Here is a 23,568-nt window from a genome sequence, read left to right as displayed (position 1 = left end):
ACTATCTAACTATATACAACTAGAACTAGAACTATAACTATCAATAAACGGAATAAGCTAGGGAGAGTGGAGAACAGCTACGCCGCGCTCCACAGTTCCAACGACCGTCAGGGGCGGTAAGAAGGAACTGAGGGGGCGCCGGGTCGGCTGGGGTATATATTCAGCGCCATGAAGGCGCCACTCTAGGGGGCTCCACAGCCGACCCGCCGGTGTTGCTAGGGTAGAAAATTCTCCGACGATCGTGCACGCGGCGCGCGCACACCTAATTGGAATCGATATGAGCAAGCACTCGAAGAAGAATAATTGTTTCCAAAATGGGCTTATTTGAAAAACAAATACTATACTGTAACTGATTCACCAAATCCAACAATGAAACCAATGTGTTTCTTTCACCCCTGAACCTTTACCCAACCTCAACTCTCTTTCACGGTTAGACCATTCCCCTTGAAAATGACACCTATCTCCTATTATTACAGCTACAGGTTCTTCAGTTTTAAGATGTAGAACTTGCAGCTTTAAGTTTGATGCTGTTCTCGGAATTTACCCTGCATTGCATCCCAGAGGGGCCAACACATCACTGAGCTTACAACATCCTTCTTCCTTGTGAAGTCTCAAATAAAGAGAGAAGTCCTTTGGATAAGTTTCCTGGGCTTCACAATAGCAATTTTAGTTACAATAATACTCTTGGTACCAACACTTAGTTTACCATGAATGAACAGACACACAAAAAAGCTTGCAATGCATTCTTTTAAATTCTGTGTACATGTTATAATGGAGGATACACAAATCATGATACATAAATGCAGGTATTCTGACTGTGCCAGTTAAGTTTGGAAAGCCTTTAAAGAGTCTCACTTCCTTTTAACAAGGAACTAAAAGGAAGTGAGACTCTTTAAAGACTTTCCAAACTTAACTGGAATGAGCTACATTAATTGAAATACAGCATTACACTAATTAGTACTTCACACCTGCATTGTGATGTCATCTAATAGCATGAAACCAGCTCTACAAATAAATAGCCACCAATTCAACCAGCAAAATGTTGCTGAGGAAAAACTTTAGGTATAAAAAACAGAATGAAAACATGGCCCCAACAGCTCAAAATGTAACTGAGTTAATGAGGTCTGCTGATTGAGTGTAGTTGAGGTAATATAAATAGCAGGAAAACACATGGATTGCATTAGGATTCAATGTGGGAAAGGCACTGATACTTATTAATAGAAATCAATTTTTATAGGCTATTACCCTCTGTTTTATCTTAAAATCTATTATGCAGGGGAATAAGATTTAAAGTATATAGGATTTTAGTGCTTGTAAAACAAGCAGAGAAAGGTTATATTAGTTAATGTTAAAAAAAAGTCAGTGCAATCCATGTTCATTTAAACGTAAAAAGCAAAGATATTTAGCGTTAAGATTCTCAAAAGAACATGAATTTCCACGCTTCACAATCATGCAACACTGCACAATGCACCATACTATTAAGCACATTTTATGTATTTAATAAATATACTTAAATTATGGGAACTGCTCATATTAAATTAATTAAATCAATTAAATCAGAGCTTGAATCTGTTAGGTCTCTGAATATTACTCCTCACAATACCTTTGTGAGGGAAGTAATATTAACAATTTATATATGAACAAAAGAAACTGAGCCGCAGCAGAGAAGTTTAAGTGATTTGCCCAAAGTCACATAGTGAGTCATCAGCATAGTTGGTCTCCAGACTCTTAAACTTGTGCTCTGGCCTCTACATTATATTTGCTTTCTAAGTAGAACTTGCCAAGCCTTGTGATTTCTGGTTCACAAGAAATTTCAATTTTTTAAATTTTGGGTTCATTTTGACTGAGAGAAACCAATTTTTTTGAAAATTTTCACAAAGTGGCAATTCTGAAATTTTGGTTTCAGAAGCACCAACACATGATGTTTCTGAAACAAAATATGCTTCCGAGGATCAGGCTGCTGACTGAAACTTAGTTCTTGCTGCTCTCTGGGCTGCATGGTTGCCTGCTGCAGACCTGGGAGATGAACCCCAGCTCAAACTGGAGTTCTCAGTACTACCAGTGGGGGGCATGGATCAGTGTTCACATCGCACTCCCCGTTGGCACCCGGCCCGGGATGGGGAAGCTAATGATCCAACCACCAGGACAAATTCGGTGATGAATCCTGGTCACATGCCACCTGAGGCATGTTGTGCATACACTAAGAAGAAGTACTATGAGTCTCCCTAATAAAATATATGGAGATATACCTATCTCATAGAAATGGAAGGGACCCTGAAAGGTCATTGAGTCCAGCCCCCTGCCTTCACTAGCAGGACCAAGTACTGATTTTGCCCCAGATCCCTAAGTGGCCCCCTAAAGAATTAAAGTCACAACCCTGGGTTTAGCAGGCCAATGTTCAAACCACTGAGCTATCCTTCCCCCATGTGGATGTGGGAGCGGGAGCCTAGACCTAAAAGCACCAGCTGCAGCTCAGTCTTGTATTTCAGTATTGTAGCTGGCTTAAAGATGGATCTCTTAGCAGTGGGGTTTCATATTGCCAGTATGACTTTTCATCAACATGACGTCTAATAATAAACTAAGCACTGTTAGATGCTTATGCCTAGACCACTACGGAGCAAATTTCATTCCTCATTCCAGAAATTAGAATTTAGGTGAGTTTTAAAAGTTGAACTTATCTCCAACATTTGCAGTCATGATACCCTAAATGGGTTAGTGCTCTCTAGAAGAAACACCTTCAGTTTCTCCCCCTCCCCACAAGATAGTAATATAACAAGTGACTATGACTGTATTAGAGGATTTTATAAATGTTGCTAACATAAACCTGTGTGTCCAATTAATGATTTTCTGTTGCAGGAGTTGACTACTCTAAAAGATGACCTTTTAATATTAACATATTGATTCAAATGCTTCTGATCTAATTGTAACTCTAACTGTCTCCTCTATATTTCTCTAAGGCTATCCTAATTCTAGCCTATACATGACGTTAAAATCCTATCTACTATATACCATAATTTCCAAGCAGTATATATACTATACATTTTAACAGTGACAATGCCTTAGTTATACTTGTCATTAAAGCATCTTTTTCTATTTGAAGCACCGCACATTCACCATTATTGCCTAAACTGATTTTTTCCTCAAACTGATAATGATGTGACTCTTCAGAGGAGAGAAAATATTGCTTAAACCTATATTTATTGTTTCAAATCCAACGAGGCCAAAATGCCATCATCAATTATTTCTAATAATGAAGGATTTCAGATTGGTCTCTTTTTAAGTGTATAAGGTTTTAGCATAAATATTTTAAACACTGAGAACCATATATCATGTGCATGAGTTACTGTGGATAGAATGGAAAAATTATTATTGTAGCAGTACTAAAACCTGAAGGCATGGTGAGAGGTAGCAGCAAGAAGCAGTCTCTTCCCTAAATGCACCCAGACAGATTCAACACCAGAAGCCTTATCAAACCAAAATAGGACTTGTCTAATCATAACAGGTTTATGACAGAAAAGTAAAGTGGGGAATCGAAATTCTCTTTTGCAACTAAAAGATACAAAATTTTAATGAGAATTTGAATAATGTATTATCTCTCCCCCAAAAATGTTTTGAATAGTTAGTTAATCCTATTAGTAGTATGAAGGAATATCAAGGGAAGAGAATTGAAGTGGTAGAATAATGTGGATATGATGTTCATTTTAATTAAATTAATCCTTCCCTGCAGTGAACAATTTAAATGACTCCATTTGTCAAAAGCTAGAGTTATGGTATTATTGGGTTTAGGATAAGTTTAATATCTTATGGGCACAGTGAAATTATATTATATATCATATAAATAAATGTTTTGGTGAATATTTAGGCCCTGATTCACCAAAGCAATTAAGTACATTCTTAACTTCAAGCATGTGATTAATCCCATTCCTATTCAGCAGAGCATTGAACGCACATATGTAATCTACATCATAAGATTCCAGGATAGTCACTCTGAAGCCTAGAATGTCTGTTGAGTCAATGTGAAGCAGTGGAAACATCTACAACCATGGTTCTCAACCTGTAGCCCTTGGGCCACTTGCAGCCCAATCAGCACTCAGCTGCGGCCCATGTGATCTGCTCAGGACCATACAGGCAGTATTTATATTGTGTTGATGCGTCACATATAACACATAGAGATCTGCAGCCCACAATGTAAATAGAACGAAAACCACTGATCTACAAGCATAACTGAGGTCTCTCTTTGTTCAGACTATCACCAGGTTCAGTCTTCACTGGGTTTCGCACTCTGTTACCATCCAATTTTTAAATTCTCAGCCATTTTGGCTTTACGAATTACACCCATGCGGTGTGCAGCTACAGTAAGGTATGTATGTAGTCCCTGTGAAGAGCCCAAGACGATGATATCAGAGGGTAATTCAACCAAATCACTACCCTTACACTTCAGCTAATTTGCATCCAACCATTACACTGGTTGTCTGAAGGAGACTGAACAGATATTGGATTACTTGGCCCATCTGCCACAGTTCTTCAAAATCCATACAACCCCACAACCAGCACCAACACTAACCCCAAACACACACAGCCCCTGACTGTAGCATACTTCCTCATTTTCACCCACACCAATCAGCATTAATCTTCCAGGATTGCCATTCTGTGTGTGACTCTGAAGTCTACAATGTCTCTGACTCAGTGTGAAGCAATTGAAACAGCTACAAGTATGGTTGAGAGCTCTTTTTGTTTAAAATATCAGCAAGTTCAATCACTGAGCCCTATGAGAACTGGATGGAATGTTAGGAGTCCAAAGGTTCTGTGGCAGTTGGAATGTGACAGTTGATCAGAAAAAGTGGGGGTAACAGGTATGGGGAGGGGGATAACAGAGCTGGTTGTGACTCCAGCCAGGGGGCAGCTCTGTGCACAAACTTTAGGGAACATGTACAAATAGCCACATGGCTCACTACAACGTAGAGTATGCAAACAAGAGCCCATATGCAGAAGTGACGCTAGGGAGGGGCAGGAATGGTCACATGCCCCTCCCCAGATGCCCAGGGGGGCACATTCCAAAGGAGGTGGGGAGTTACAGCTGTGCTCAGGTACCTGCCTCAAGTCAGAAGGAGAGTATCTTGCCTGTGCTCTGCGGCTGCTTGCCCTGCCCGGGCTCAGGAGAGGGAGAAAGGGAGGGCTGCTGGGGACACTGGGAATGATTGTGGGGATCATGGGGGGAAACTGGGGGCAGCATAGGCCAGAGCTGGGAGTCTGGTGGAGTGTGGTGGCCACAGCAAGGAAACAGCCATGTGGCCTGGATGAATGGGCTTCTGTTTTTTTTTAAAGATTGAAACAAAGAAGCACTGAGCACCTCTCTGGCTTGTAGGAAAAGAGTGGGGTAGAATCTGTGTATGTAGTGATAGCCCAGGGGTGAATGCTTGCTCACTCCATTGCCCTCCCAGAATCCCAGGTCAGAATTAAAATACCCTTGATTTCCTCCCTCACATGCTGAATCCCTTAGGATTAATTATGGTAGGACCACAATTCCCAGGGATTTTCTGTTCATGCCATTGTGTCTGCAGACAAGTGAACTTCACCTTGCTAAGGCCCCTACTATTGGGGTTGACAAGAGCAGCTCAAGGCCATTGGCCAGTTGAGTTCTCTGGGCTGGGGTGTAACTGCTTGAGCTCTCTAGTTGGATGCTCAAGTGGTTTGAACTGGGACTTTCTAACATGCCCAGTGCCCCTTCCTTGTTTCCTTGCCCCTCTTCTGAATGGGCAGGTCTAAACTGCGAGAATAGGCAGTGTTTAAAAAACGTATTTGCTAACATGCTTGAACTATCATGTTTTTCAATACAATCTATTTCCTAGTCTAGACAGGATGGGTCAATGTCATATCCCCACATTCCATTCTTCCCTCAGATATAGGCTTTAAAGAGGGAAATTGCTCTATTGTATAGTAAGCAGGGCTGTGAGTGTGTTTTCCAGAAATGTGTCTTTTGGTTTTCATAATTCACCCTCTCTCATAGCCTTGAGCAGGGCCGGCTTTAGCAAGAGCGGGGTCCGATTCCTGGGGGCGTGGCTTTCCGCAAGCCCCGCCCCCAGGAATCGGGCTGCGCTCCGGCCGGAGCTCCAGCCGGGGTCGTGGGGCTTGGATCTGGCCTGGAGCCGCTCAGCTGAGCTGAGCCGAACCCAAGCTGGACCGGACCCGAGCCGAGCCAGGGGGCCGGACACGGGCCGGACCTGAGCCGGGCCGGGGTGGCCGAGCCGAGCCAAGCCGCGGGGGCCGGGCCCGAGCTGAGCCGCGGGGGCCGGGCCGGGCCGTGCCCAAGCTGAGTTGCGGGGGCCGGGCCCGGCCCGAGCCGAGGGAGCCGGGACGGAGCCGAGCCAAGTGGGCCGGGCCGGCGCGCTCGGCCAGAACCGGGGCCGGCGCCCCGGGGCCGGAGCTGCTGGGGCCGGAGGTGCTCGGCCGCGGCCGGACTGGGCCATGCCTCCCCGGAGCGCTTCTCACGTCCCCCTCCCCACACCCCTGACTCAGCTTACCAGGTGCTGCCTGCCCGCCCCTGCTTCTTTTCAGACTTCCTGCAAACCTCTGATTCGCGGGAAGCAGGGGCGGGGGAGGAGCAGGGGGCGGAGCGTGCAGGGGAGGGGAGGAGGGGGAAGTGAGCTGGGGGCGGGGTGGAGAGCTGTGGCGCGGGGCCCAATTCAGCCAAATCTGCTGAATCGGCCTAAAGCCGGCCCTGGCCTTGAGACAGAAGCAGTTGCGGACTGTAGGTCTCCTCTGAGAGCCACAAACCCCCTCTCCTGTTTTGCTGGGAGTGTGATTTGTATCTAATGCTGGAAGAGCTGTACAGCATGTTTAGCTGATGGCCTCCTTTCATGCTTGCCCTTAGCAGCACATTCTGGGGTGGCACCTCATTTTATATGTAAAGTCTTTTGATTGAAGAAGTTTGGACAGGTCAGGTGGTTTGTTTGCATTAGCACTCTGGTTTCTGTAGATCTACAGCATATGCACCCTATTCCCATAGTGGCATTTTGGTGGTCTTGCTATGTAACAAGAGAGCCACTTCCAGCTCACATTGGAAATACAAAAAGTAGCATTGATGGCAATGTTTTCACTGTAAAGAGTTTGCCAAGAAAGGATAAGGACAAATTGTTGTAAGCTGCTCTCTCCTACCAGGTGCAAAGTACACAACAGGTGTGCACCAATCCTGAGGGTCACCTTACTGCACCCATCCCTGCAGTGGCTGAGTGTTACATGGATACATACTTCAATATTATTTCTATTACAATACATTAATACCTATAGGAGCTTATAAATTACAAGCTCTAAAAATACTGTATACAGAGTGAGGTGTTAGAAGGTATGCTGTATTATATATGGTGGTGGGTTGGAAGGTATGGCATATTGTGTACAGTGGGGTATTGAAAGATATGGCATATTGTTGCACTTTGAAAGCTAGGGGTATAATTAATTTGTTGTAATTCCACTGACTCCAGATAAATTACACCAGGGGTAAAATTGGCCTACTAGATTTAATTAGTTTTCTGTACTACTGCAAAAATATCTTATGGCTTGCATTGTTCCAGAAATCCTCAGCAAACATACAGTTAGTTATTATTTGTTCCCTGCACTTTAGTGTAACAAAAACTAATGAAAAGAGGAATTTAAGGCTTAAGCCATAAAGCAAGCAGGTCAAATGTATAATTGAAGTGACTAAGATGATCACACCATTATCTGTCCCTCGTATTACAGAAATCAAAGGCTTCTAGGAGGCAGAGCATTTGAAGGAAGAGGAGGAGGCAGAGCTAGGGTCTGATATACCCAGTTCTCAACTGGCTTAAGGTCCTTGGGGATCTTTCCACTTGGGCACAGTGGAGAATTAAGCCCAAATCTCTGAAATAGACCAGAGTACTGGATCATTGAAATAAGCGTCTTGGCCTGGTATCCCCATTTATATGGCAGTTGTTACAGGAAAACGGTCTCTTACATTTTTAGCCCATGGCTGGTCTTTTTAAATAAGTTATACAGAAGTAAAGATGGATCAGCGGTCTCTTTGGTTTGATGGGAATATAGCAGGTCCAGGACATAAAATTCTCATTCACTTTAGCAGGGTTCAAAACCAGCTAGATAGCAAATATGACACATTTTTGTGCACTGTCTGAGCAAGACCTTGATAATTTGCTTCTAAGTCCCCCATTCTATTGTCCAATTTTCTGGGCGCTCTCCCCAGACAAACTCTGCCTAGCAATGTACTTCACTACCTGCTTGCATGCGACGAGACAGTGCATTTCTCTTGGCAGCAGGGCCAGCTCCAGGCACCAGGCAACCAAGCACGTGCTTGGGGCGGCACCTAGTAAGGGGTGGCCAATCTTGGGGTGGTGGGGGGCAGCGCAGTGCAGCGCTCGGCGGAGGGTGTTCGGCGGCGCGGCACTCCATGGGGAGGGGTTCGACAGCGTGGCGCTCGGCGGGGGGTGTTTGGCAGTGCTCCGTGTGGGGTGGGGGTTTCGGCAGCGCGACGCTCCGCGGGAGGTGTTTGGCAGCGCGCCAGGGGGTGTTCAGCGGCGCGGCGCTCAGCAGGGGGTGTTTGGCAGTGCTCTGCGCGGGGGGCCTTCAGCAGTGCGGCGCTCCGCAGGGGGCGGAGGTGTTCGGCGGCGCAGCGCTCCACGGGGGGGCCGGGGGTGTTCAGCAGCACGGTGCTCAGCGGGGGGCAGGGGTATTTGGCAGTGCGGCGGGGGGGGCGGGGGCTGTTTGGCGGCACGGCGCTCGGCGGGGGTTTCGGTGATGCGGTGCTCCGCGGGGGGTGGGGGTGTTTCGGCAGCGCGGCGCTCGGCGGGGTTTCAGAGGCGCGGCACTCCACGGGGGGCGAGGGTGTTCAGCAGCGCGGCTCTTGGCGGGGGTGTTTGGCGGCGCTCCGCGCAGGGGGGTTCAGCAGCACAGTGCGGGGGGGTGTTCGGCAGCGCGGCAGGAGCTGTTCGGCGGCCCGGCGCTCGGTGGGGGGTGTTCGGCAATGCGGCGCTCGGCGGGGGGGTGTTCGGCAGCGCGGTGCTCAGCGGGGGGGGTGTTTTGGCGGGGCGGGGTGGCGCCGGGGGTGCGTGTGTGTGTTACGGCGGAGCGGCGCTTTTTTTTGCTGCTTGGGGTGGCAAAAAAGTTAGAGCCGGCCCTGCTTGGCAGCCATCTTCCATTGAATTTCTCTAAACCACAAAGTGCAGATAGAACGACCGTATCTCTGAGCAGCTGCAGGAATTTTTCTGGGAAATGCAAACTTGTTGGAGGGCTAAGCTGCTGCTATTATTCACACCTTTTACCCCAATGGCAATGCTTCCATTCCGTGCTGTGTAATGGTCTGCTTGCATCTTTGCCACTAGAATCAGGAAAATTCCTTGACCCTACCTATGAAATTAATATGCATCTAGTGTGCTAATACAAATTATTTGTTATCTTAGTGCTTGGGAATGTGAACGAGGGATAGGACTTCACTCCAAACAGTGTTTTTTATTAAAATAAAGATGAATTATTTTTCTATCTAAACCTCACTTGGTTGGGACGTAATTATAAAGCTGTTGGCGTCGTGTTGGGGTTATATTTATTCACAAGATTGATTCTGGTACTTTATTCTAAGGTAACAATGAGCACACCAAAGAAGTAAATGACAGGGGATGTGTGGGGCCCCATGCCTCCGTGGAGTGGGAGGGGGCTGGCCCCAGGCCTCTGTGGGAGGGGGGCTGGCTTGGGAGGCAGGGGGGAACCACCCCCCAGCACTCACCAGCGGCACAGCTGGGACCGGGTCCCTGCACTTACCACTGCTGGTGAATGCAGGCCTGGCCCTGCTGCAGTCCTCAGGGGTGGGGCTGTGGCAGAGCAGGGGTGGGAAGAGGTGGGGGCAGGGGGAGAGCAGGGGTGGGAACAGGCAGGACTGGGGTGGGGGGCCTGGGGAAGAGGCAGAGCAGGGGCTGGCGCAGCACGTAGTTGCGCAGGGCACCAGGAAATTTGGTGCTCCAAGTTTCCTGGTGCCCTACGCAGCTGCATACTTTGCGTATGGGTAAGGACGGCTCTGGCTGTCAGCTACTAGTGTTAAAAAGAATATGCAATCATGTAATTAAAGACAATATCATAATGCATATTCACAGAGATGGCCAAATTAAAATTGCATGGGCATCTTTAAATCTACCATTTTCTATACTTCTGAGTGCTCCACTTAGCAACCTAAATAATGTTCTTTTAATATAGTTGGTGTTTTGTGCGTGTCTGTGTAATATTATGTAATAACATTTTGAATTGTTTCCCCACTTTTATTCCTGAAAATATGGTCTTGACAAAGGGTAAATTGTTAACAAGTAGTTCAAAATGATGGTATATCAGAAAGTAATATAGAAAACAGATCTACGTTCAATACATGACCCTGTTCAAGTTAAAAGTTTTTGCAATGAAGCTATTTATGCCTCCAGATTAGCCTGTGATAATTGCATACATGAACTAAAAGTAAAGCCAAAGATCTCTATGATATGGGAAAAAGAAATCCCAGGTTAGCTCTACAACTACTACTCAGGTCCTTCACTAACACAGAAATTCACATAGGAGCACCATATCAGTGGGCAAGGAGTGGCATCTATGTGAACAAAAGCATCGCGAAGCACTCTAATTACTGTAAGGCTAGGTCTACACTACGGGGGGGGGGAGGGGGAAGGGGGTCGACCCAAGATACGCAACTTCAGCTACGTGAATAGCGTAGCTGAAGTTGCGTATTTTAGGTCAACTTACCTGGCTGTGAGGACGGCGGTGAGTCGACCACTGCCGCTCCGCCGTCGACTCCGGTCCCACCTCTTGCTGCGGTGGATTTCCGGAGTCGAGGGTAGAGCGATCAGGGATCAATTTTATCGCGTCTTCACTAGATGAGATAAGTCGATCCCCAATAGATCGATTGCTACCCAACGATCTGGCGGGTAGTGAAGATGTGCCCTTAGGTAAGTAACCGCTCTTTCTTCTTCAAGCATTTGTCCACACAGGTCCTACTATAGGTGAGTGACTAGCAGCTACCCCTCAAGGAGGTGGGTGATTGAGTTCCTACCTAATTAATGACTGCAGAACACTATTACTGTAGAAGAAAAAGGGACTCTTCTTCTGGAAACAAGGCCTTTTCCTAGAAAACTCAAGAACTCTTTGTTGGTACTGATATAAGAAAGATGGAGGCCCCTGTCTGGAAAATTATTTGTATCAGTTTGGGTTCCTCTTTTGTGACGGTGTATAGGGATCCAGAGGCTGAAGCATCACTGACAGGTCTTCAGAGACTGAGGCACTTTATCAGTTCTGGAATTTCATATGTCATGGCCTTCAAAAGGCAGGTCTTCAATAGTTTCCTGAACCTCTTTTGGGATACCTGATGACTGCAACCATGATGTTCGTCTCATAATCATCACAGTGGGCATAGACCTGGCTGCTGTGTGAGAGGCAACCAATGAGAATTGCAGAGCTATCTTCATCACTAACTGGTCTTTTGAAGCCACCGCTCTCAGTCAGTCTCTTATCTGTTAAGGAAGTCTCTCAGGGTATGTCTACACTGAAAGTAGATATCCGCAGCTGGACCATGACAGCTGACTTGGGTTCATGGATCTTGGGCTCAGGGGCTATTGAACTGCGGTGTAGACTTTGGGCTCAGGCTGCAGCCCAAGCTCTGGGACCTTCCCACCTCGCAGGATCCTAGAGCCTAGGCTTCAGCCTGAGTCTGAATGTCTACACCACAATTAAATAGCCCCTTAGACTAAACCCCACGATCCTGAATTGGGGTTTTAATTACAGTGTAAACATACCCTCAGACAGTTGTAAAACCTTGTCCCATAGCATAAATACTTGAGACATCACAGACAGAATAGTGTGGCATTTGAAATAGCCTTCAATACCCTGCTGGGCTTCTTTGGCTTGGCTCCTTTTTGACTGGGAGAAAAAATGGTTGCACACTCTGAAGAATTGCCCACTTGTGCGGCAAAAATTAAATGGCATTCACTCACATAGATTGTGTAGATCTTCAAAATATGATTCCTGTTCTCTTTTCTTATAGAATTTGATCAGCATTAAAATAGTTAACAATGTGGATATTTAAATCATCATCACTAGACATCTGAGTTAACACCTTACTGAGATAAGCAGAGGCATTTCAAACCTCAGTGCTATTTCTTAGCACTGAGAGGTCTTAGGTAAACATCACTGCATCAGTTACACTCAGTTCATATTTTGAAGCTTTTTTCACACCTTTAAGGGATATAGATGTTTGGTGAGCTTCTGTATTGCGCCACAGAGGGAAGGATGACTGTAGTGGTGTGGGAAGGGAGGGACACAGAAGCCCATTTGTGGTTCACTACTTTGTCAGAAACTCTTGTCAGGAGTGACATATTCATTACACCTCACACATTGGTGTCATGATATTTATTTAAAAGGTGATATAATATATCATTTTAAATCTAACACCATGGTCATTAATGTCACTGTAAAATGTTTGTAACATCCCGGTAGATGAAAATTATAGCTACTCTCTGATATTATGTCCTGGAGACTGAAGACAGACAAAGGTGACAAAACAGGTTTCTTCTATATAAAGGGGAGAGAGGAAAGAAAATATGGAGGCAGATGACCTGCCCAGGAAATAGGGTTCTGACCTCCTGCCTCCAGGTCAGCTAGCAGCTAACCTTCCTGCAGCTTTGTAAGGGGGGAGGGCAGTGTGACCCTAAGTGCATCCCAATGCCAGAGGGCAAGGGGTTCATTCGTATCAGGTATGAGTTTCATCTGGCCTGACCAATTCAGTGTACTCGCTATGGTTAAAATCTGTATATAAAAGGTATGTAAGATATTGGAAAACTAACACTCTGATCATTAATGTTCTTGTATGATATATGCACAGGGTGTGTACAAAATATTATGAATATGTGCTAGAATTATATTCTTAAAATGTGTTTGGCAAATAATGCATAAGCACAGTCTGCCTCGAAGGATTGTATATTTGAGCCCCGTCTTCAGGCACAGACAATGAAGGTCTATTTTTACATATTAGGTAAAGAAACATTATCAAGCCAACAAGTGGGGGAGGAGACAGCCTGGCATGTGTCCTAGCAGGTGAAAAAAGCTTTTATTTATCGAAGCTTTTACTTTCCACAGAATATGTTGCAAAAGTTTACTCATCTATAAAGACAAGAGGGGCTGAACCTCAAGTGATAAGCAATTGAATCAATTGACTGTATGTCAATATTACTGTATTACAAAAGTGTATAGAGTGAAGTCTTTTCAGAAAGCTAATGCCACACTGATGATTAACATTTATGTATTAACACCATATGAGGAAATATGGATACTTCATGATACCATGCTTTAAAGTCTGGCCAAACAGGGAGAAACCGGTTTCCTCCTAGACAGGAGAGAAGGCAGGTATTTATTTACCTGTCTCATGTAAGTTAAGCATTATGGAATCAGAAGGATGGAAGCCCCATTTATATACAGGGGGAAGGGAAGGCCACAGGAAGAGAAAAACAGGTGGAGGTCATCCTGCCTCTTGAAACAAAGTAGTTGAACTTCTGAAGATATAAGCAGAGACAGAAGCAATCTATGGCCTCCATCACTAGATGGACACAAGGGAACAGAACTTTTACAAGCTGAGAAAGATGGGTCCTTCTACCAAGGGAGGAGCTGAAGTCTCTGGGAAATGAATATAGGTGAGAAACCCACATACACAATGATTTTTCACCCAGGCAGATAAGAGAATCCCAGCATTTTGTACTTTGGTGGAAGGTCTTGACCAAGGGAAAATCAGACATAAAAGAAAAATGACTGGTGAAAGAAACCATCTTGAACAAAGCCTATACCTTGCTAGATTTATTTTAGACCTTTTACATGTGTGTTTTCATTTTATTTGCTTGTAACCATTTCTAACTTTTTATTTCTTTTACTTGGCATCACTTCAGATATGGCCTCTTAATATTTTTTTTATTTTTACTATAAACCAAATCAGAGCCTAGTTTGCAGGGAAGGGTAGATTTACCCAGTTAAATTAATAAGCTCTAATGTACTTTTGTCTCTTTACAGGAACAAACAGATCTTAACATTTCTCTGAACTATCCAGAAGAGGGCTAGATATGGCAGAACACATGGTTTTGGAAAAATCTGGGACTTGGAATGTGTTGAGGTCACCTTGCTGGTTGTTACCAAGGCTGGTGGAAGCCAGCGTGGGGCTGTAGACAGGCTGCTGGGCCAGAGGTACTGATCCAGGGCTGTCTAGCACACAGACACTCAGGGTGTGACCTGCATGCTGTAATACTGACTATGAGCATCCTAGGCAGAGAGCTCCAGTAGCAAGCATTGTAAAGCCCCCAGGGTTACAGGGTAAGAGGTGACATAACCCCTCTCTGGTCTGGCTTTCACCCCAGACCCTGTGACAAATGGCTTTAAGCTACATTTGTGCCCTTCCTATCCTGGGCTGCTCCAAGGTCAGTAGAGGCCCCCAGCATATCTTTAGCCTTGGCGGCCTGTCTAATTTACAGCAGCCTTGTGGGCTGCACTGAGGCCATAGCACTGCACGGAACCTCCTCAGCACTGCATGCTCTGGCTCTGCTCCCTCATGTCAAGGCTTGTGAAGAGGTCTTCAGAGGACAGTCTTATGGCTGTCCCCTGCAATGCCTGCACTAGGGGAGTCCTCTCCTAGCTGGGATAAGGGCTTTTAGGGCTGCTTTATACCACTCAGGCCCCTTTACCTAGTGTAAAAGGTCTGGATCAGGGGAGAAGATCTCCTTTACTAAAAAAAAATAATCAAAGCTTAAATTCTGGAACACAAAGTGGCAGCATGAGTGGAGGTCAGAGTACGCTATAGTCTTGTATGCCATTTAGGGCTCAAAGTGATACGATTAGGAGACCTTCTGGGGGCCCATTTAAGACAAACCTTAAAGTTTTTCTAATTTAATTCAATATTTGAGCCACTCTATTGTTCAAAAATGTTTGTTTTGGGCAAGAATCTTTAAATTAGTTACTGTACGCCTACCGTATAGAGATTTGACCTTTGCTTAACTTTTGTGCTTGTATTTGCTACAGCATTCTTAATCTCATTGTAATAGGTTACACTGTCTTTGCCTATAAAAAAATCAATAAAATGTTTTATTTAAAAAAAAGCTTCAGAACAACTCAATGCAAAAAAAAATCAACATTAATTCAAAACAATAGTTGAGAAATCAAGCCCTCAGAAGTCATTTAGTGCAACGTTAAAGTTGAAAGCTCAATTTCAATACTGCCTCCGGTGCCTATGCCTAAAAATATGGGGTGTGTGTCTCTCTCCCCTCCCAATTAGTGATATAATCACATATAAGATTCAATTAACAGCTACTGCTCACCTAAAACCAGAAAATAAACCAGAAATTAAATAAAAATCTAACATATAGCCACACTTAAAACAAGGGCTGGATCTTATTGTGGCCCTCCATCTCCAAAGTCTTGCAAAGAAGTTTCACCTTCTTTTCTATTTTTGTAGGGCTGGGGGTAATTTTCAAATATAGCTAAGTGACTTTGGTGCTTAAGTACAATTTTGAAAAGGGAAAATTGACTTTCAATAAGACTTAGCAGCCTAGATACATAAGTCATATTTGAAAATGGGATTTTGGTTTCAAAGTTATTGGGGTGCTTTTGAAAATTTTACCTTTGTACTCTGTAAATAAAGTTTGTCTTTGTATTTCCCCCTAAATCATGGAGACTGTTATTTTAAACAGCTATAGTAAAATATTAAAGTAGATGGAAGTGTCCAATATGGCTCCCTGCAAACTGTTCTACTCAAAACTCAATGAGGGCTCCAGACATAAAACTTTTATGCCTGGAGTATTTAAAATACATAAAATGAGGCTCCATGAAAATGGAAAGAAATGCAACAATGTAGATATAGCTTTGGAGACTACATGTAAATTCTGTTCCAATTGTCCTTCCATCTAAAAATATTTTATAAAAAATTGATTTTTTGATATTGGGGATATTTTCTGGATTTTTTGGCTATATCCAAAGAATGAGTGTGCAGATAATTTGCCATGGCAAATTTTGGTCTAGATATAGAGCTCTGATTCATTATAGGGCAAAACCGCCCTATTTCAACTGAGTTTTGGTGATTAACATATCACTAAATAAGGAACAGGGTATTTCTACCTATGCAAGGACATGCTCCAAGTTAGTCTGTCCAACCACAGCAGTTATTAAATGGATCATCATCAGCAGGTTATTCTAATTTACGATTAATGGTCTTTTCAGTTTCTAGCCCTATTGAAATCAGGAAATCTAATTTATATACAGGGGGAAGGGAAGGCCATGCATCAGAGCCAAAACATACTGAAATAACTGAATATTTGGTTTCTCTGTTAGAAACTAGAGAAAGGAGACTAAGTTATGTGAAATAATAGCCTCCTCCGAGGAGTATTTGTATAGTTTAATTGCTCTGAAGTACTGTACCTGGGGTGGTTAGTAAGAAATCATGAGACAGTGATGAAACCTACTGCATGGCCTAACTTAAATCTGTGAGGCAATTATATCTATTTCCCATGATAAATTCACATGAGAAGTTTTATATGGATTTGCATGGATGAATGCTCTCAGCATATAAAACAGCACATTTTCCTAATAAAGTCAGTGTAAAGTTCTGTTCTCAGAATTGAAGGGCCTGACTTTTAAAGGCACCTCAACCAATGCTTCTTGTTTGTGCTTGCAGTTTTGGATGTGTAAATGATGTCTCTGATTTGCAAACAGATATATAGATGTCTATATTATATAATCTGTGTGTACAAAGTTAAAGGCACAGAAAGGGGAAAAGGGGTCAATTTTCAAAATCTGTCCTAACTGATTGAATTCTGGAGATTTTAAGATATATCTGTAAAAAACAAAATGAAAAACAAAAAGGTTAAACCTAGAGTCAAAGAGAACAAGGAGGAAAAGAGCAAGCTACAAGTCAAAGAAAAGAAGAAAATCAAGATCCAGAGAAGAAGGGAGCATGGTGTGGGCTCTGCTTTAAAGCCCACTGAAGTCAATTGGAGGTTTTCCATTGAATTGATTTCATTAGCCACTGCATCGGAGTCTATATTATTAAGTGAGCCAAGTGAATATGAGACAATAAAACTTTTTACCTCTGCCCTCTACATACTGCATGTCCACACATCATCTGTCCCTAGGTGCAAAGGGGAAGGAAGATAGAGCCTCCTCATAAAAAAAATGACTCCTACCCAGAAGCAAGGCTTCCATCTCCCTTAGTTGTGAACGAGGCAAGCAGCACAACATGCATCCACTCACCAATATTCTGCTTACCACCTACCTATTGGCAGACACCAAGCTAGCAGGATTCTCAGAGCAAAAAGATGTACAGCTGTGCATCGTCAATACATGTATGAAACAACAGACTGGATAGTGGGCAGTATGATTGACTTAGGGTTACCATATCTCATAAATAAAAAAAGAGGACCCTCCACGGGCCCTGGCCCCGCCCATTTCCCCACCCTAGCCCCGCCCCAACTCTGCCCCTTCCCCGCCCTAACTTCGCCCCCTCTTCCCTCCCACTCCCAGCCAGGGGGAAAGGGCTGCCCCAGCGCTACCGGCTTCAGGGTTTGCCGGGCAGCCCCCAGATCCTGCGCCCCCAGCCGGCGCTTTCCCAGCGCAGCTGGAGCCCGGGAGGGGAAGCGCCCAGCCGGGGGTGCAGGGTCTGGAGGCTGCCAGGCAAACCGTGAAGCCGGTAGCGCTCGGGCTTTGGGCAGCCCCTATGCCTCCGGACCCTGCGCCCCCAGCCGGGCACTTCCCCTCCCGAGCTCCGGTGGCGCTGGGTCCGGAGGCACGGGGGCTGCCCGAAGCCCGTAACGCTCGGACAGCCCGGCTCTTAAACAGAGCCGAGCTGCCCGAGCGCTACCGGCTTCGGGCAGCCCCTATGCCTCCGGGCCCTGCGCCCCCAGCCGGGCACTTCCCCTCCCGGGCTCCGGCGGCGCAGGGTCCGGAGGCACAGGGGGCTGCCCGAAGCCGGTAGCGCTCGGGCAGCCCGGCTCTTAAACAGAGCCGAAGAGGAGCAGAGCCTCCAGCCGCGGCGGCTCTGCTCCTCCCCGACTCTTCGGCTCTGTTTAAGAGCCGGGCTGCCCAAGCGCTACTGGCTTCGGGCAGCCCCCGTGCCTCCGGACTCTGCGCCGCCGGAGCCCGGGAGGGGAAGTGCCCGGCTGGGGGTGCAGGGTCTGGAGGCACGGGGGCTGCCCGAAGCCGGTAGCGCTCGGGCAGCCTGGCTCTTAAACAGAGCCGAAGAGTCGGGGAGGAGCAGAGCAGCCATTTTCCCGGACATGTTCGGCTTTTTGGCAATTCCCCCCGGACGGGGGTTTGACTGCCGAAAAGCCGGACATGTCCGGGAAAAAGAGGACGTATGGTAACCCTAATTGACTAGGATTGGTTTTCTGCTTTAGTATTTCCTTAAACCGATTGCTTGGTCAAGTTTACTACATACTTTATGGATAAGATTAAACTGGACAGTTCCACATGGTGTCTATAGTAAAGAACAAAAAACATCCCATGGCATCAGTCACAGCTTTTCTCTACGTCTGCATAAAATCTTTGCATAGGAAATGATCAGACTCTGAGTGAGTCCTCACCACCTTCTCTGTGATCTACTCCCTTGCTGCTGCATCTCCAGAAATGTTATTGAAACATGGAGACACAAGGTGGGTGATATAACATCTTTTATTGGACCAACTTATATAAAAGATATTACCTCATCCATCTTGTCTCTCTAATATCCAGGGCCCAACATGGCTACAACAACACTGCATTGAACCAGAGATTAATGGAATGCTAAACTGTATTATACTATTCAGCCACTAGGTGGCACTGTATGGAAAAGACCTTATTTAAAGATAACTTTAGTCACACCTGGGAGAACATTAAAGGATTTTAGGATGAACACATCTGGTGTGTATAAACAAGCTCTGTAGCCAGTCCATACCTGGTACAGAAGTATATGACAGAGACCTCCAAACAGAGGAAAATAAATAAATAAAGAGACCATCAACTTGCAACCTCCTTCCCAATAGCTGTTAGCTAGAAGGGGAAGCAAAATACATGTCAAGAAATACCCCAATCTGTGACAAAATTTGGAGGAAACTGAGTGGTTAATCTCACATTTCCTTTTTCCATAGCCCTATGGCTATTTCCAGGGGAAGTTGATACAGGCTTTAGTTTGTATTTCTCCAAAGGCTAATTTGTTTGGTTTAAATCCATATAAAGCAGGGGAGGGCAAACTATGGCCAGCAGGCTGGATCCAGCCCATCAAGGCTTTCAATGCGGCTCACAGGATTGCCAGCCCCTGGTGCAGTGGGGGCTAAGGCAGGCTCTCTGCCTGCCCTGGCCCCACACCGCTCCTGGAAGCCACCGGCACCATGTCCCTGCGGCCCCTGGAGGTGGGGTGGGAGTCAGAGGGCTCCGTGCGCTGCCCTCGCCTGCAGGCATCATCCCCCCACAGTGCCCAGTGACTGGGAACGGGGAACCGCGGCCAATAGGAGCTTTGGGAGTGGTACTCACAGGCGAGGGCAGCGCGCGGTGGAGCTGCCTGCCCCACCCCAGTCCCAGGATCCACTGCTGGACATGCTCACCACTTTCGGGAGCGGCGCAGGGTCAGGGTAGGCAGGGAGCCTGCCTTAGCCCCACTATGCGCTGCTGCCACCCCGGAGCTGCTCGAGGTAAGTGGCGCCGGGCCAGAGCCCACACTCCAAACCCCTCCTCCCTGCCCTGAGACCCCTAACTCCTTGCCTTGAGCCCCCTGCTGCACCCCTCCTGCACCTCAACCCCCTGCCCTGAGCCCCCTGCCGCAACCCTGTACCCCCTATCCTGAGCCTCCTCCTGCATCCCGCACCTCTCCTACCCCCCTAATCTCATGCCCCAGTCCTACATTCATGGCCCTGCATACAATTTCCCCACCCAGGTGGGGACCTTGGGCCAAAAAGTTTGTCCACCCCGATATAGAGTATTTATGTGAATGTGTATGGTTATATATTGATAGAGATAGACACACACACACATACAACTGTATGAAACACCACCTAGAGCAAAGGTTTAAGATTCATAATCTAATAAAATGCCTTGTACAACTTGAAATTGAAAAGCATAATTTACAACATGACCTACACAAAGATCCTGTTTTGAAAAAAAGCATTTAAATGGCTTGAATAAATACAGAAATCTTTCCATCATTTCTGGGATGAGGAATATATGATTGTTTTTTATATTAATATTGGAGCAAAAGATGACAGTATCACGTTATGAAAGACCTGCAATTATTACTGAAATCCCCTAAATTATGAATTCATCCTGAACTAACCACAAGATTGCTCTGTATTGCTGTATAACTTCAGGAAACAAGTTGCTATTAATGTACAACTTGTCTATAAATGTTTGTAAAATTTACAAAAGTAAAGGTAATAAATTACTTTCAGATCCTATATCAGTTAGATGGCATAAGTATAAATTAAAACATTGCACATAAAGACTAAAAAGTAAATATTTCAGTTATTTCCTGGCAAGTCTTAAGTTCTGGCTTCCAGATTTCTCTGAAATAGTTGAAAATATCAAACACTGTAGGAAAATATAGAAAACAATAGCTTTCAATGGACAAAGTGCCTTAGGAAAAAAGAAGGGATGAAGGAAGATACATGCTTAAATACAACTGAATGATTGTAAAAGCTATTTTTTGCTTTCTTTACTGTTACATGAACTAAAATAAGGGGAACTTTCAATTGTTAAATTATTTTACTTCCAGAAATTCTTTTCTCCTGCTTTCTCCTTAACTGATCCCTTTAAACTGATAATTTATCAAAAACAAGGCCAGTCTTAAGGGAAAATAGGACCCTGGGCAAACTTGTATTTTGGCACCCCTGACCTCCATGGGCATGGTGCCGCCCCCCCATTGCCCCTGGCCCCCAGGGGTGCCCCCCATTTGCCCCTGTGAGCTCCACACCTCCCATTTGCCCCAACCCCTACACTGTGCCTCCTTCGCCCCAAACCCTGCACTCCCCCTCCTGCGCCCATTTGGGTTAAACTGACCTTGATGTAGAGCAGCTGTCATTGCTGCTCCCTCCCTCCCTTGAATTCTGCTCCTCTGCACGCCCTTAGAGAACTGTGGGGGCGGGCGGGGGCAGGGGGAAGGAGTGATGTCAGGGCTGCCTGCATCCAGGTGACTTTCCCCAGCTGGGCTGCATAAAGGGGAGGACAGGAGAGCAGCAGCCCTGGTGGGGAAAGTCGTCTGCATGAACAGAGAACTTACTGTTGCTCCTCACTCCCCCCATCACAGCCCCTAGGGAGAAGTGGAGGAACGTTGGCGGGAGGAGGGGGGGGCCGGGGGCAGCAGTATCTGTGCATCACCGCTCCCCCTTCCATTTTTCCTCTGACAGGAGGAAGCAGGGAGAAATCTGGGTGCCCCCCAATGTGGTGCTCTTCTGCCAGCCAGGAAAAGCTTCTGAGTCCACCAGCAGTGTGCACCTCTGCGCTGCCACATGGTGCCCACTTGACCATGGCACGCTTGGGCAGTCACCTGGGTGGCCCACGCCTAAGGCCGGCCCTGTCTAAAAAGGGCCTTTTTCATTGAAATTTCTTCTTCTCCCTTACGCTGTATTAGGGAAACCATGTGTTGTTGCAAGAGAAATACATTAAACTAATAACTTTTCATGTACATGAAGAAGGAACTGCTTTTCAGATATACAGATCTGTATTTATTCCACACACGTATTATGTTACTAATTTGGGAATCTAAACAGGTTGTTTGGGGTCAGTTTTTGTTTCTTTTGTTTTTCATTTTTTTAAAAATCCCTTCAGTTTACATTTTAATAGGAGATCTACCAGCTAGATGCTTTTTCCACCTACTAGCTCACATATCTTTGTATAATGCTATTACTAATCTTCACAGACGTAAAATGAACCTTGTCCATTTGGCTCAATATAAGATAGCTTGGTTTACCTTAAATGAATTTATCCTCCGCCATTAAAAGCACTTGCTTCATGTAAACAATATGACACTATTTTGCAAGGGGTCTTACACTCATTTTTTTGGTTAGTTAGCCACATTCTAGAAAAAAATGCAGTGACCTCTTGTTTCTTTTATATATATCAATAACAACATTTGTAGCCTTCCTTCCTAAAATGGGATAATCAAATGTCATGCTTCATGGTGTAATACGATTATTACAGGGTAAGGAAGGAATGTCTATTTCTACCACATACAGCACTGCACAATTGGCAAGCCCCAGTTTCGGGAATGGGTGTAATTCTTTCCTATGAAGTATAAGGTGTTGGTCACTGGCTCACTGATTTAGGACGAATTCCTTGTCCCAGTGAAGTCAAACTCAATATATCATAGTGCAAACTTCTCAAACTTTTAAAATTATGTTTATATACACAATGTAACTTCCTATATACTTCAAGGTTTATAAAAGATGACACCTTGTAGAACCACATAGCATATAAACAGGAAGCCACATACCTTGCGTCTGCTTCAGTGGAAGATAGAAAGCAAACTCCTTACTGCTGGAGCGATGCAGGACAGATGCACTGAGAGGACATATGGTCTGTTCCTGATCTAATGGGGAAAAAAGGGAGAAAATAATTCTTTCACTTCAATGTCACATTCAAGGAGTGAAATTCACTGGAATTTGAAATGTGATCAAATGAGTTCTCTAATGAAAGAGCTTCACAAATTAATGTGCTTCAAAGTGTACTTTGAAACAGGAGGTGATATTTTTGAAGGGTCTCCCAGTGTTTTAATCACTTTCCTTAATATGCTGAATGTAATTGTAGACTTAAACAAGGAAATCCTGTTAAATATCTTTACAATAAGAGAGACGAGGTAATATTTTTTATTGGACCAACTACGGAAGTTGGTCCAATTGAAGATATTGCCTCACCCATCTTGTGTCTATAATATTCTGTGTCCAATATGGCTACAACAACACTGCATTTACAAGAAGATACATATTACCATTTTTTTAAATCAAAGGTTAAAAGTGAAAATTTTCTCAGTTAGAAAGGTACTCAATGCACAAAAGAAATTGCCTACGATCCAAACATTAATTTACTACTCATATGACTCACAATATCACACTCCTTATTGTATGCTACCATATTCTGGATATAAATATTTGAAGACCAAGGCAAGTAGGTGGATAAAGAAACAAAACGGCTGATAGTATAAAACATGTAAGCCCTGACAACAGCAAGTGAGTTGGAGCTAGCAAAACTGCAACATGAGGAAGAGATGCCGCAGAGGTTAGATAATGAGAAGATGCTGTTGCTGTGACAACAAGAAGTAACTGGATCAATTATACAGGCTCTGATCAGTTACTAGTCCATAAAGATCCTGCATATTTAAATCATTGTTAGTATTTTCAGATGCAGTGACATATTTAAAAAAATAAAATGGGGGGAGGGATAGCTCAGTGGTTTGAGCATTGGCCTGCTAAACCCAGGGTTGTGAGTTCAATCCTTGAGGGGGCCACTTGGGGATCTGGGGCAAAATCAGTACTTGGTCCTGCTAGTGAAGGCAGGAGGCTGGACTTGATGACCTTTCAAGGTCCCTTCCAG

The 23,568-nt window shown here is 45.0% G+C and overlaps 1 protein-coding gene across 1 annotated transcript in view; it reads right to left on the bottom strand.

The window, feature by feature from the left end:
* The window catches only part of LOC135978161 (cilia- and flagella-associated protein 47-like), a 387,250-nt gene that overhangs the window by 130,333 nt on the left and 233,349 nt on the right, over positions 1 to 23,568 (bottom strand). Inside the window, exon 16 of the mRNA XM_065579202.1 lies at positions 22,472 to 22,567. Coding sequence (XP_065435274.1) covers positions 22,472 to 22,567 — 96 coding nt within the window. The remainder of the gene's footprint in view (positions 1 to 22,471; positions 22,568 to 23,568) is intronic.

The sequence above is a fragment of the Chrysemys picta genome, chromosome 1 (assembly GCF_011386835.1).
Source record: "Chrysemys picta bellii isolate R12L10 chromosome 1, ASM1138683v2, whole genome shotgun sequence".
Taxonomy (NCBI): Eukaryota; Metazoa; Chordata; order Testudines; family Emydidae; genus Chrysemys; species Chrysemys picta.
This window is presented reverse-complemented; position numbering and strand designations above follow the sequence as displayed.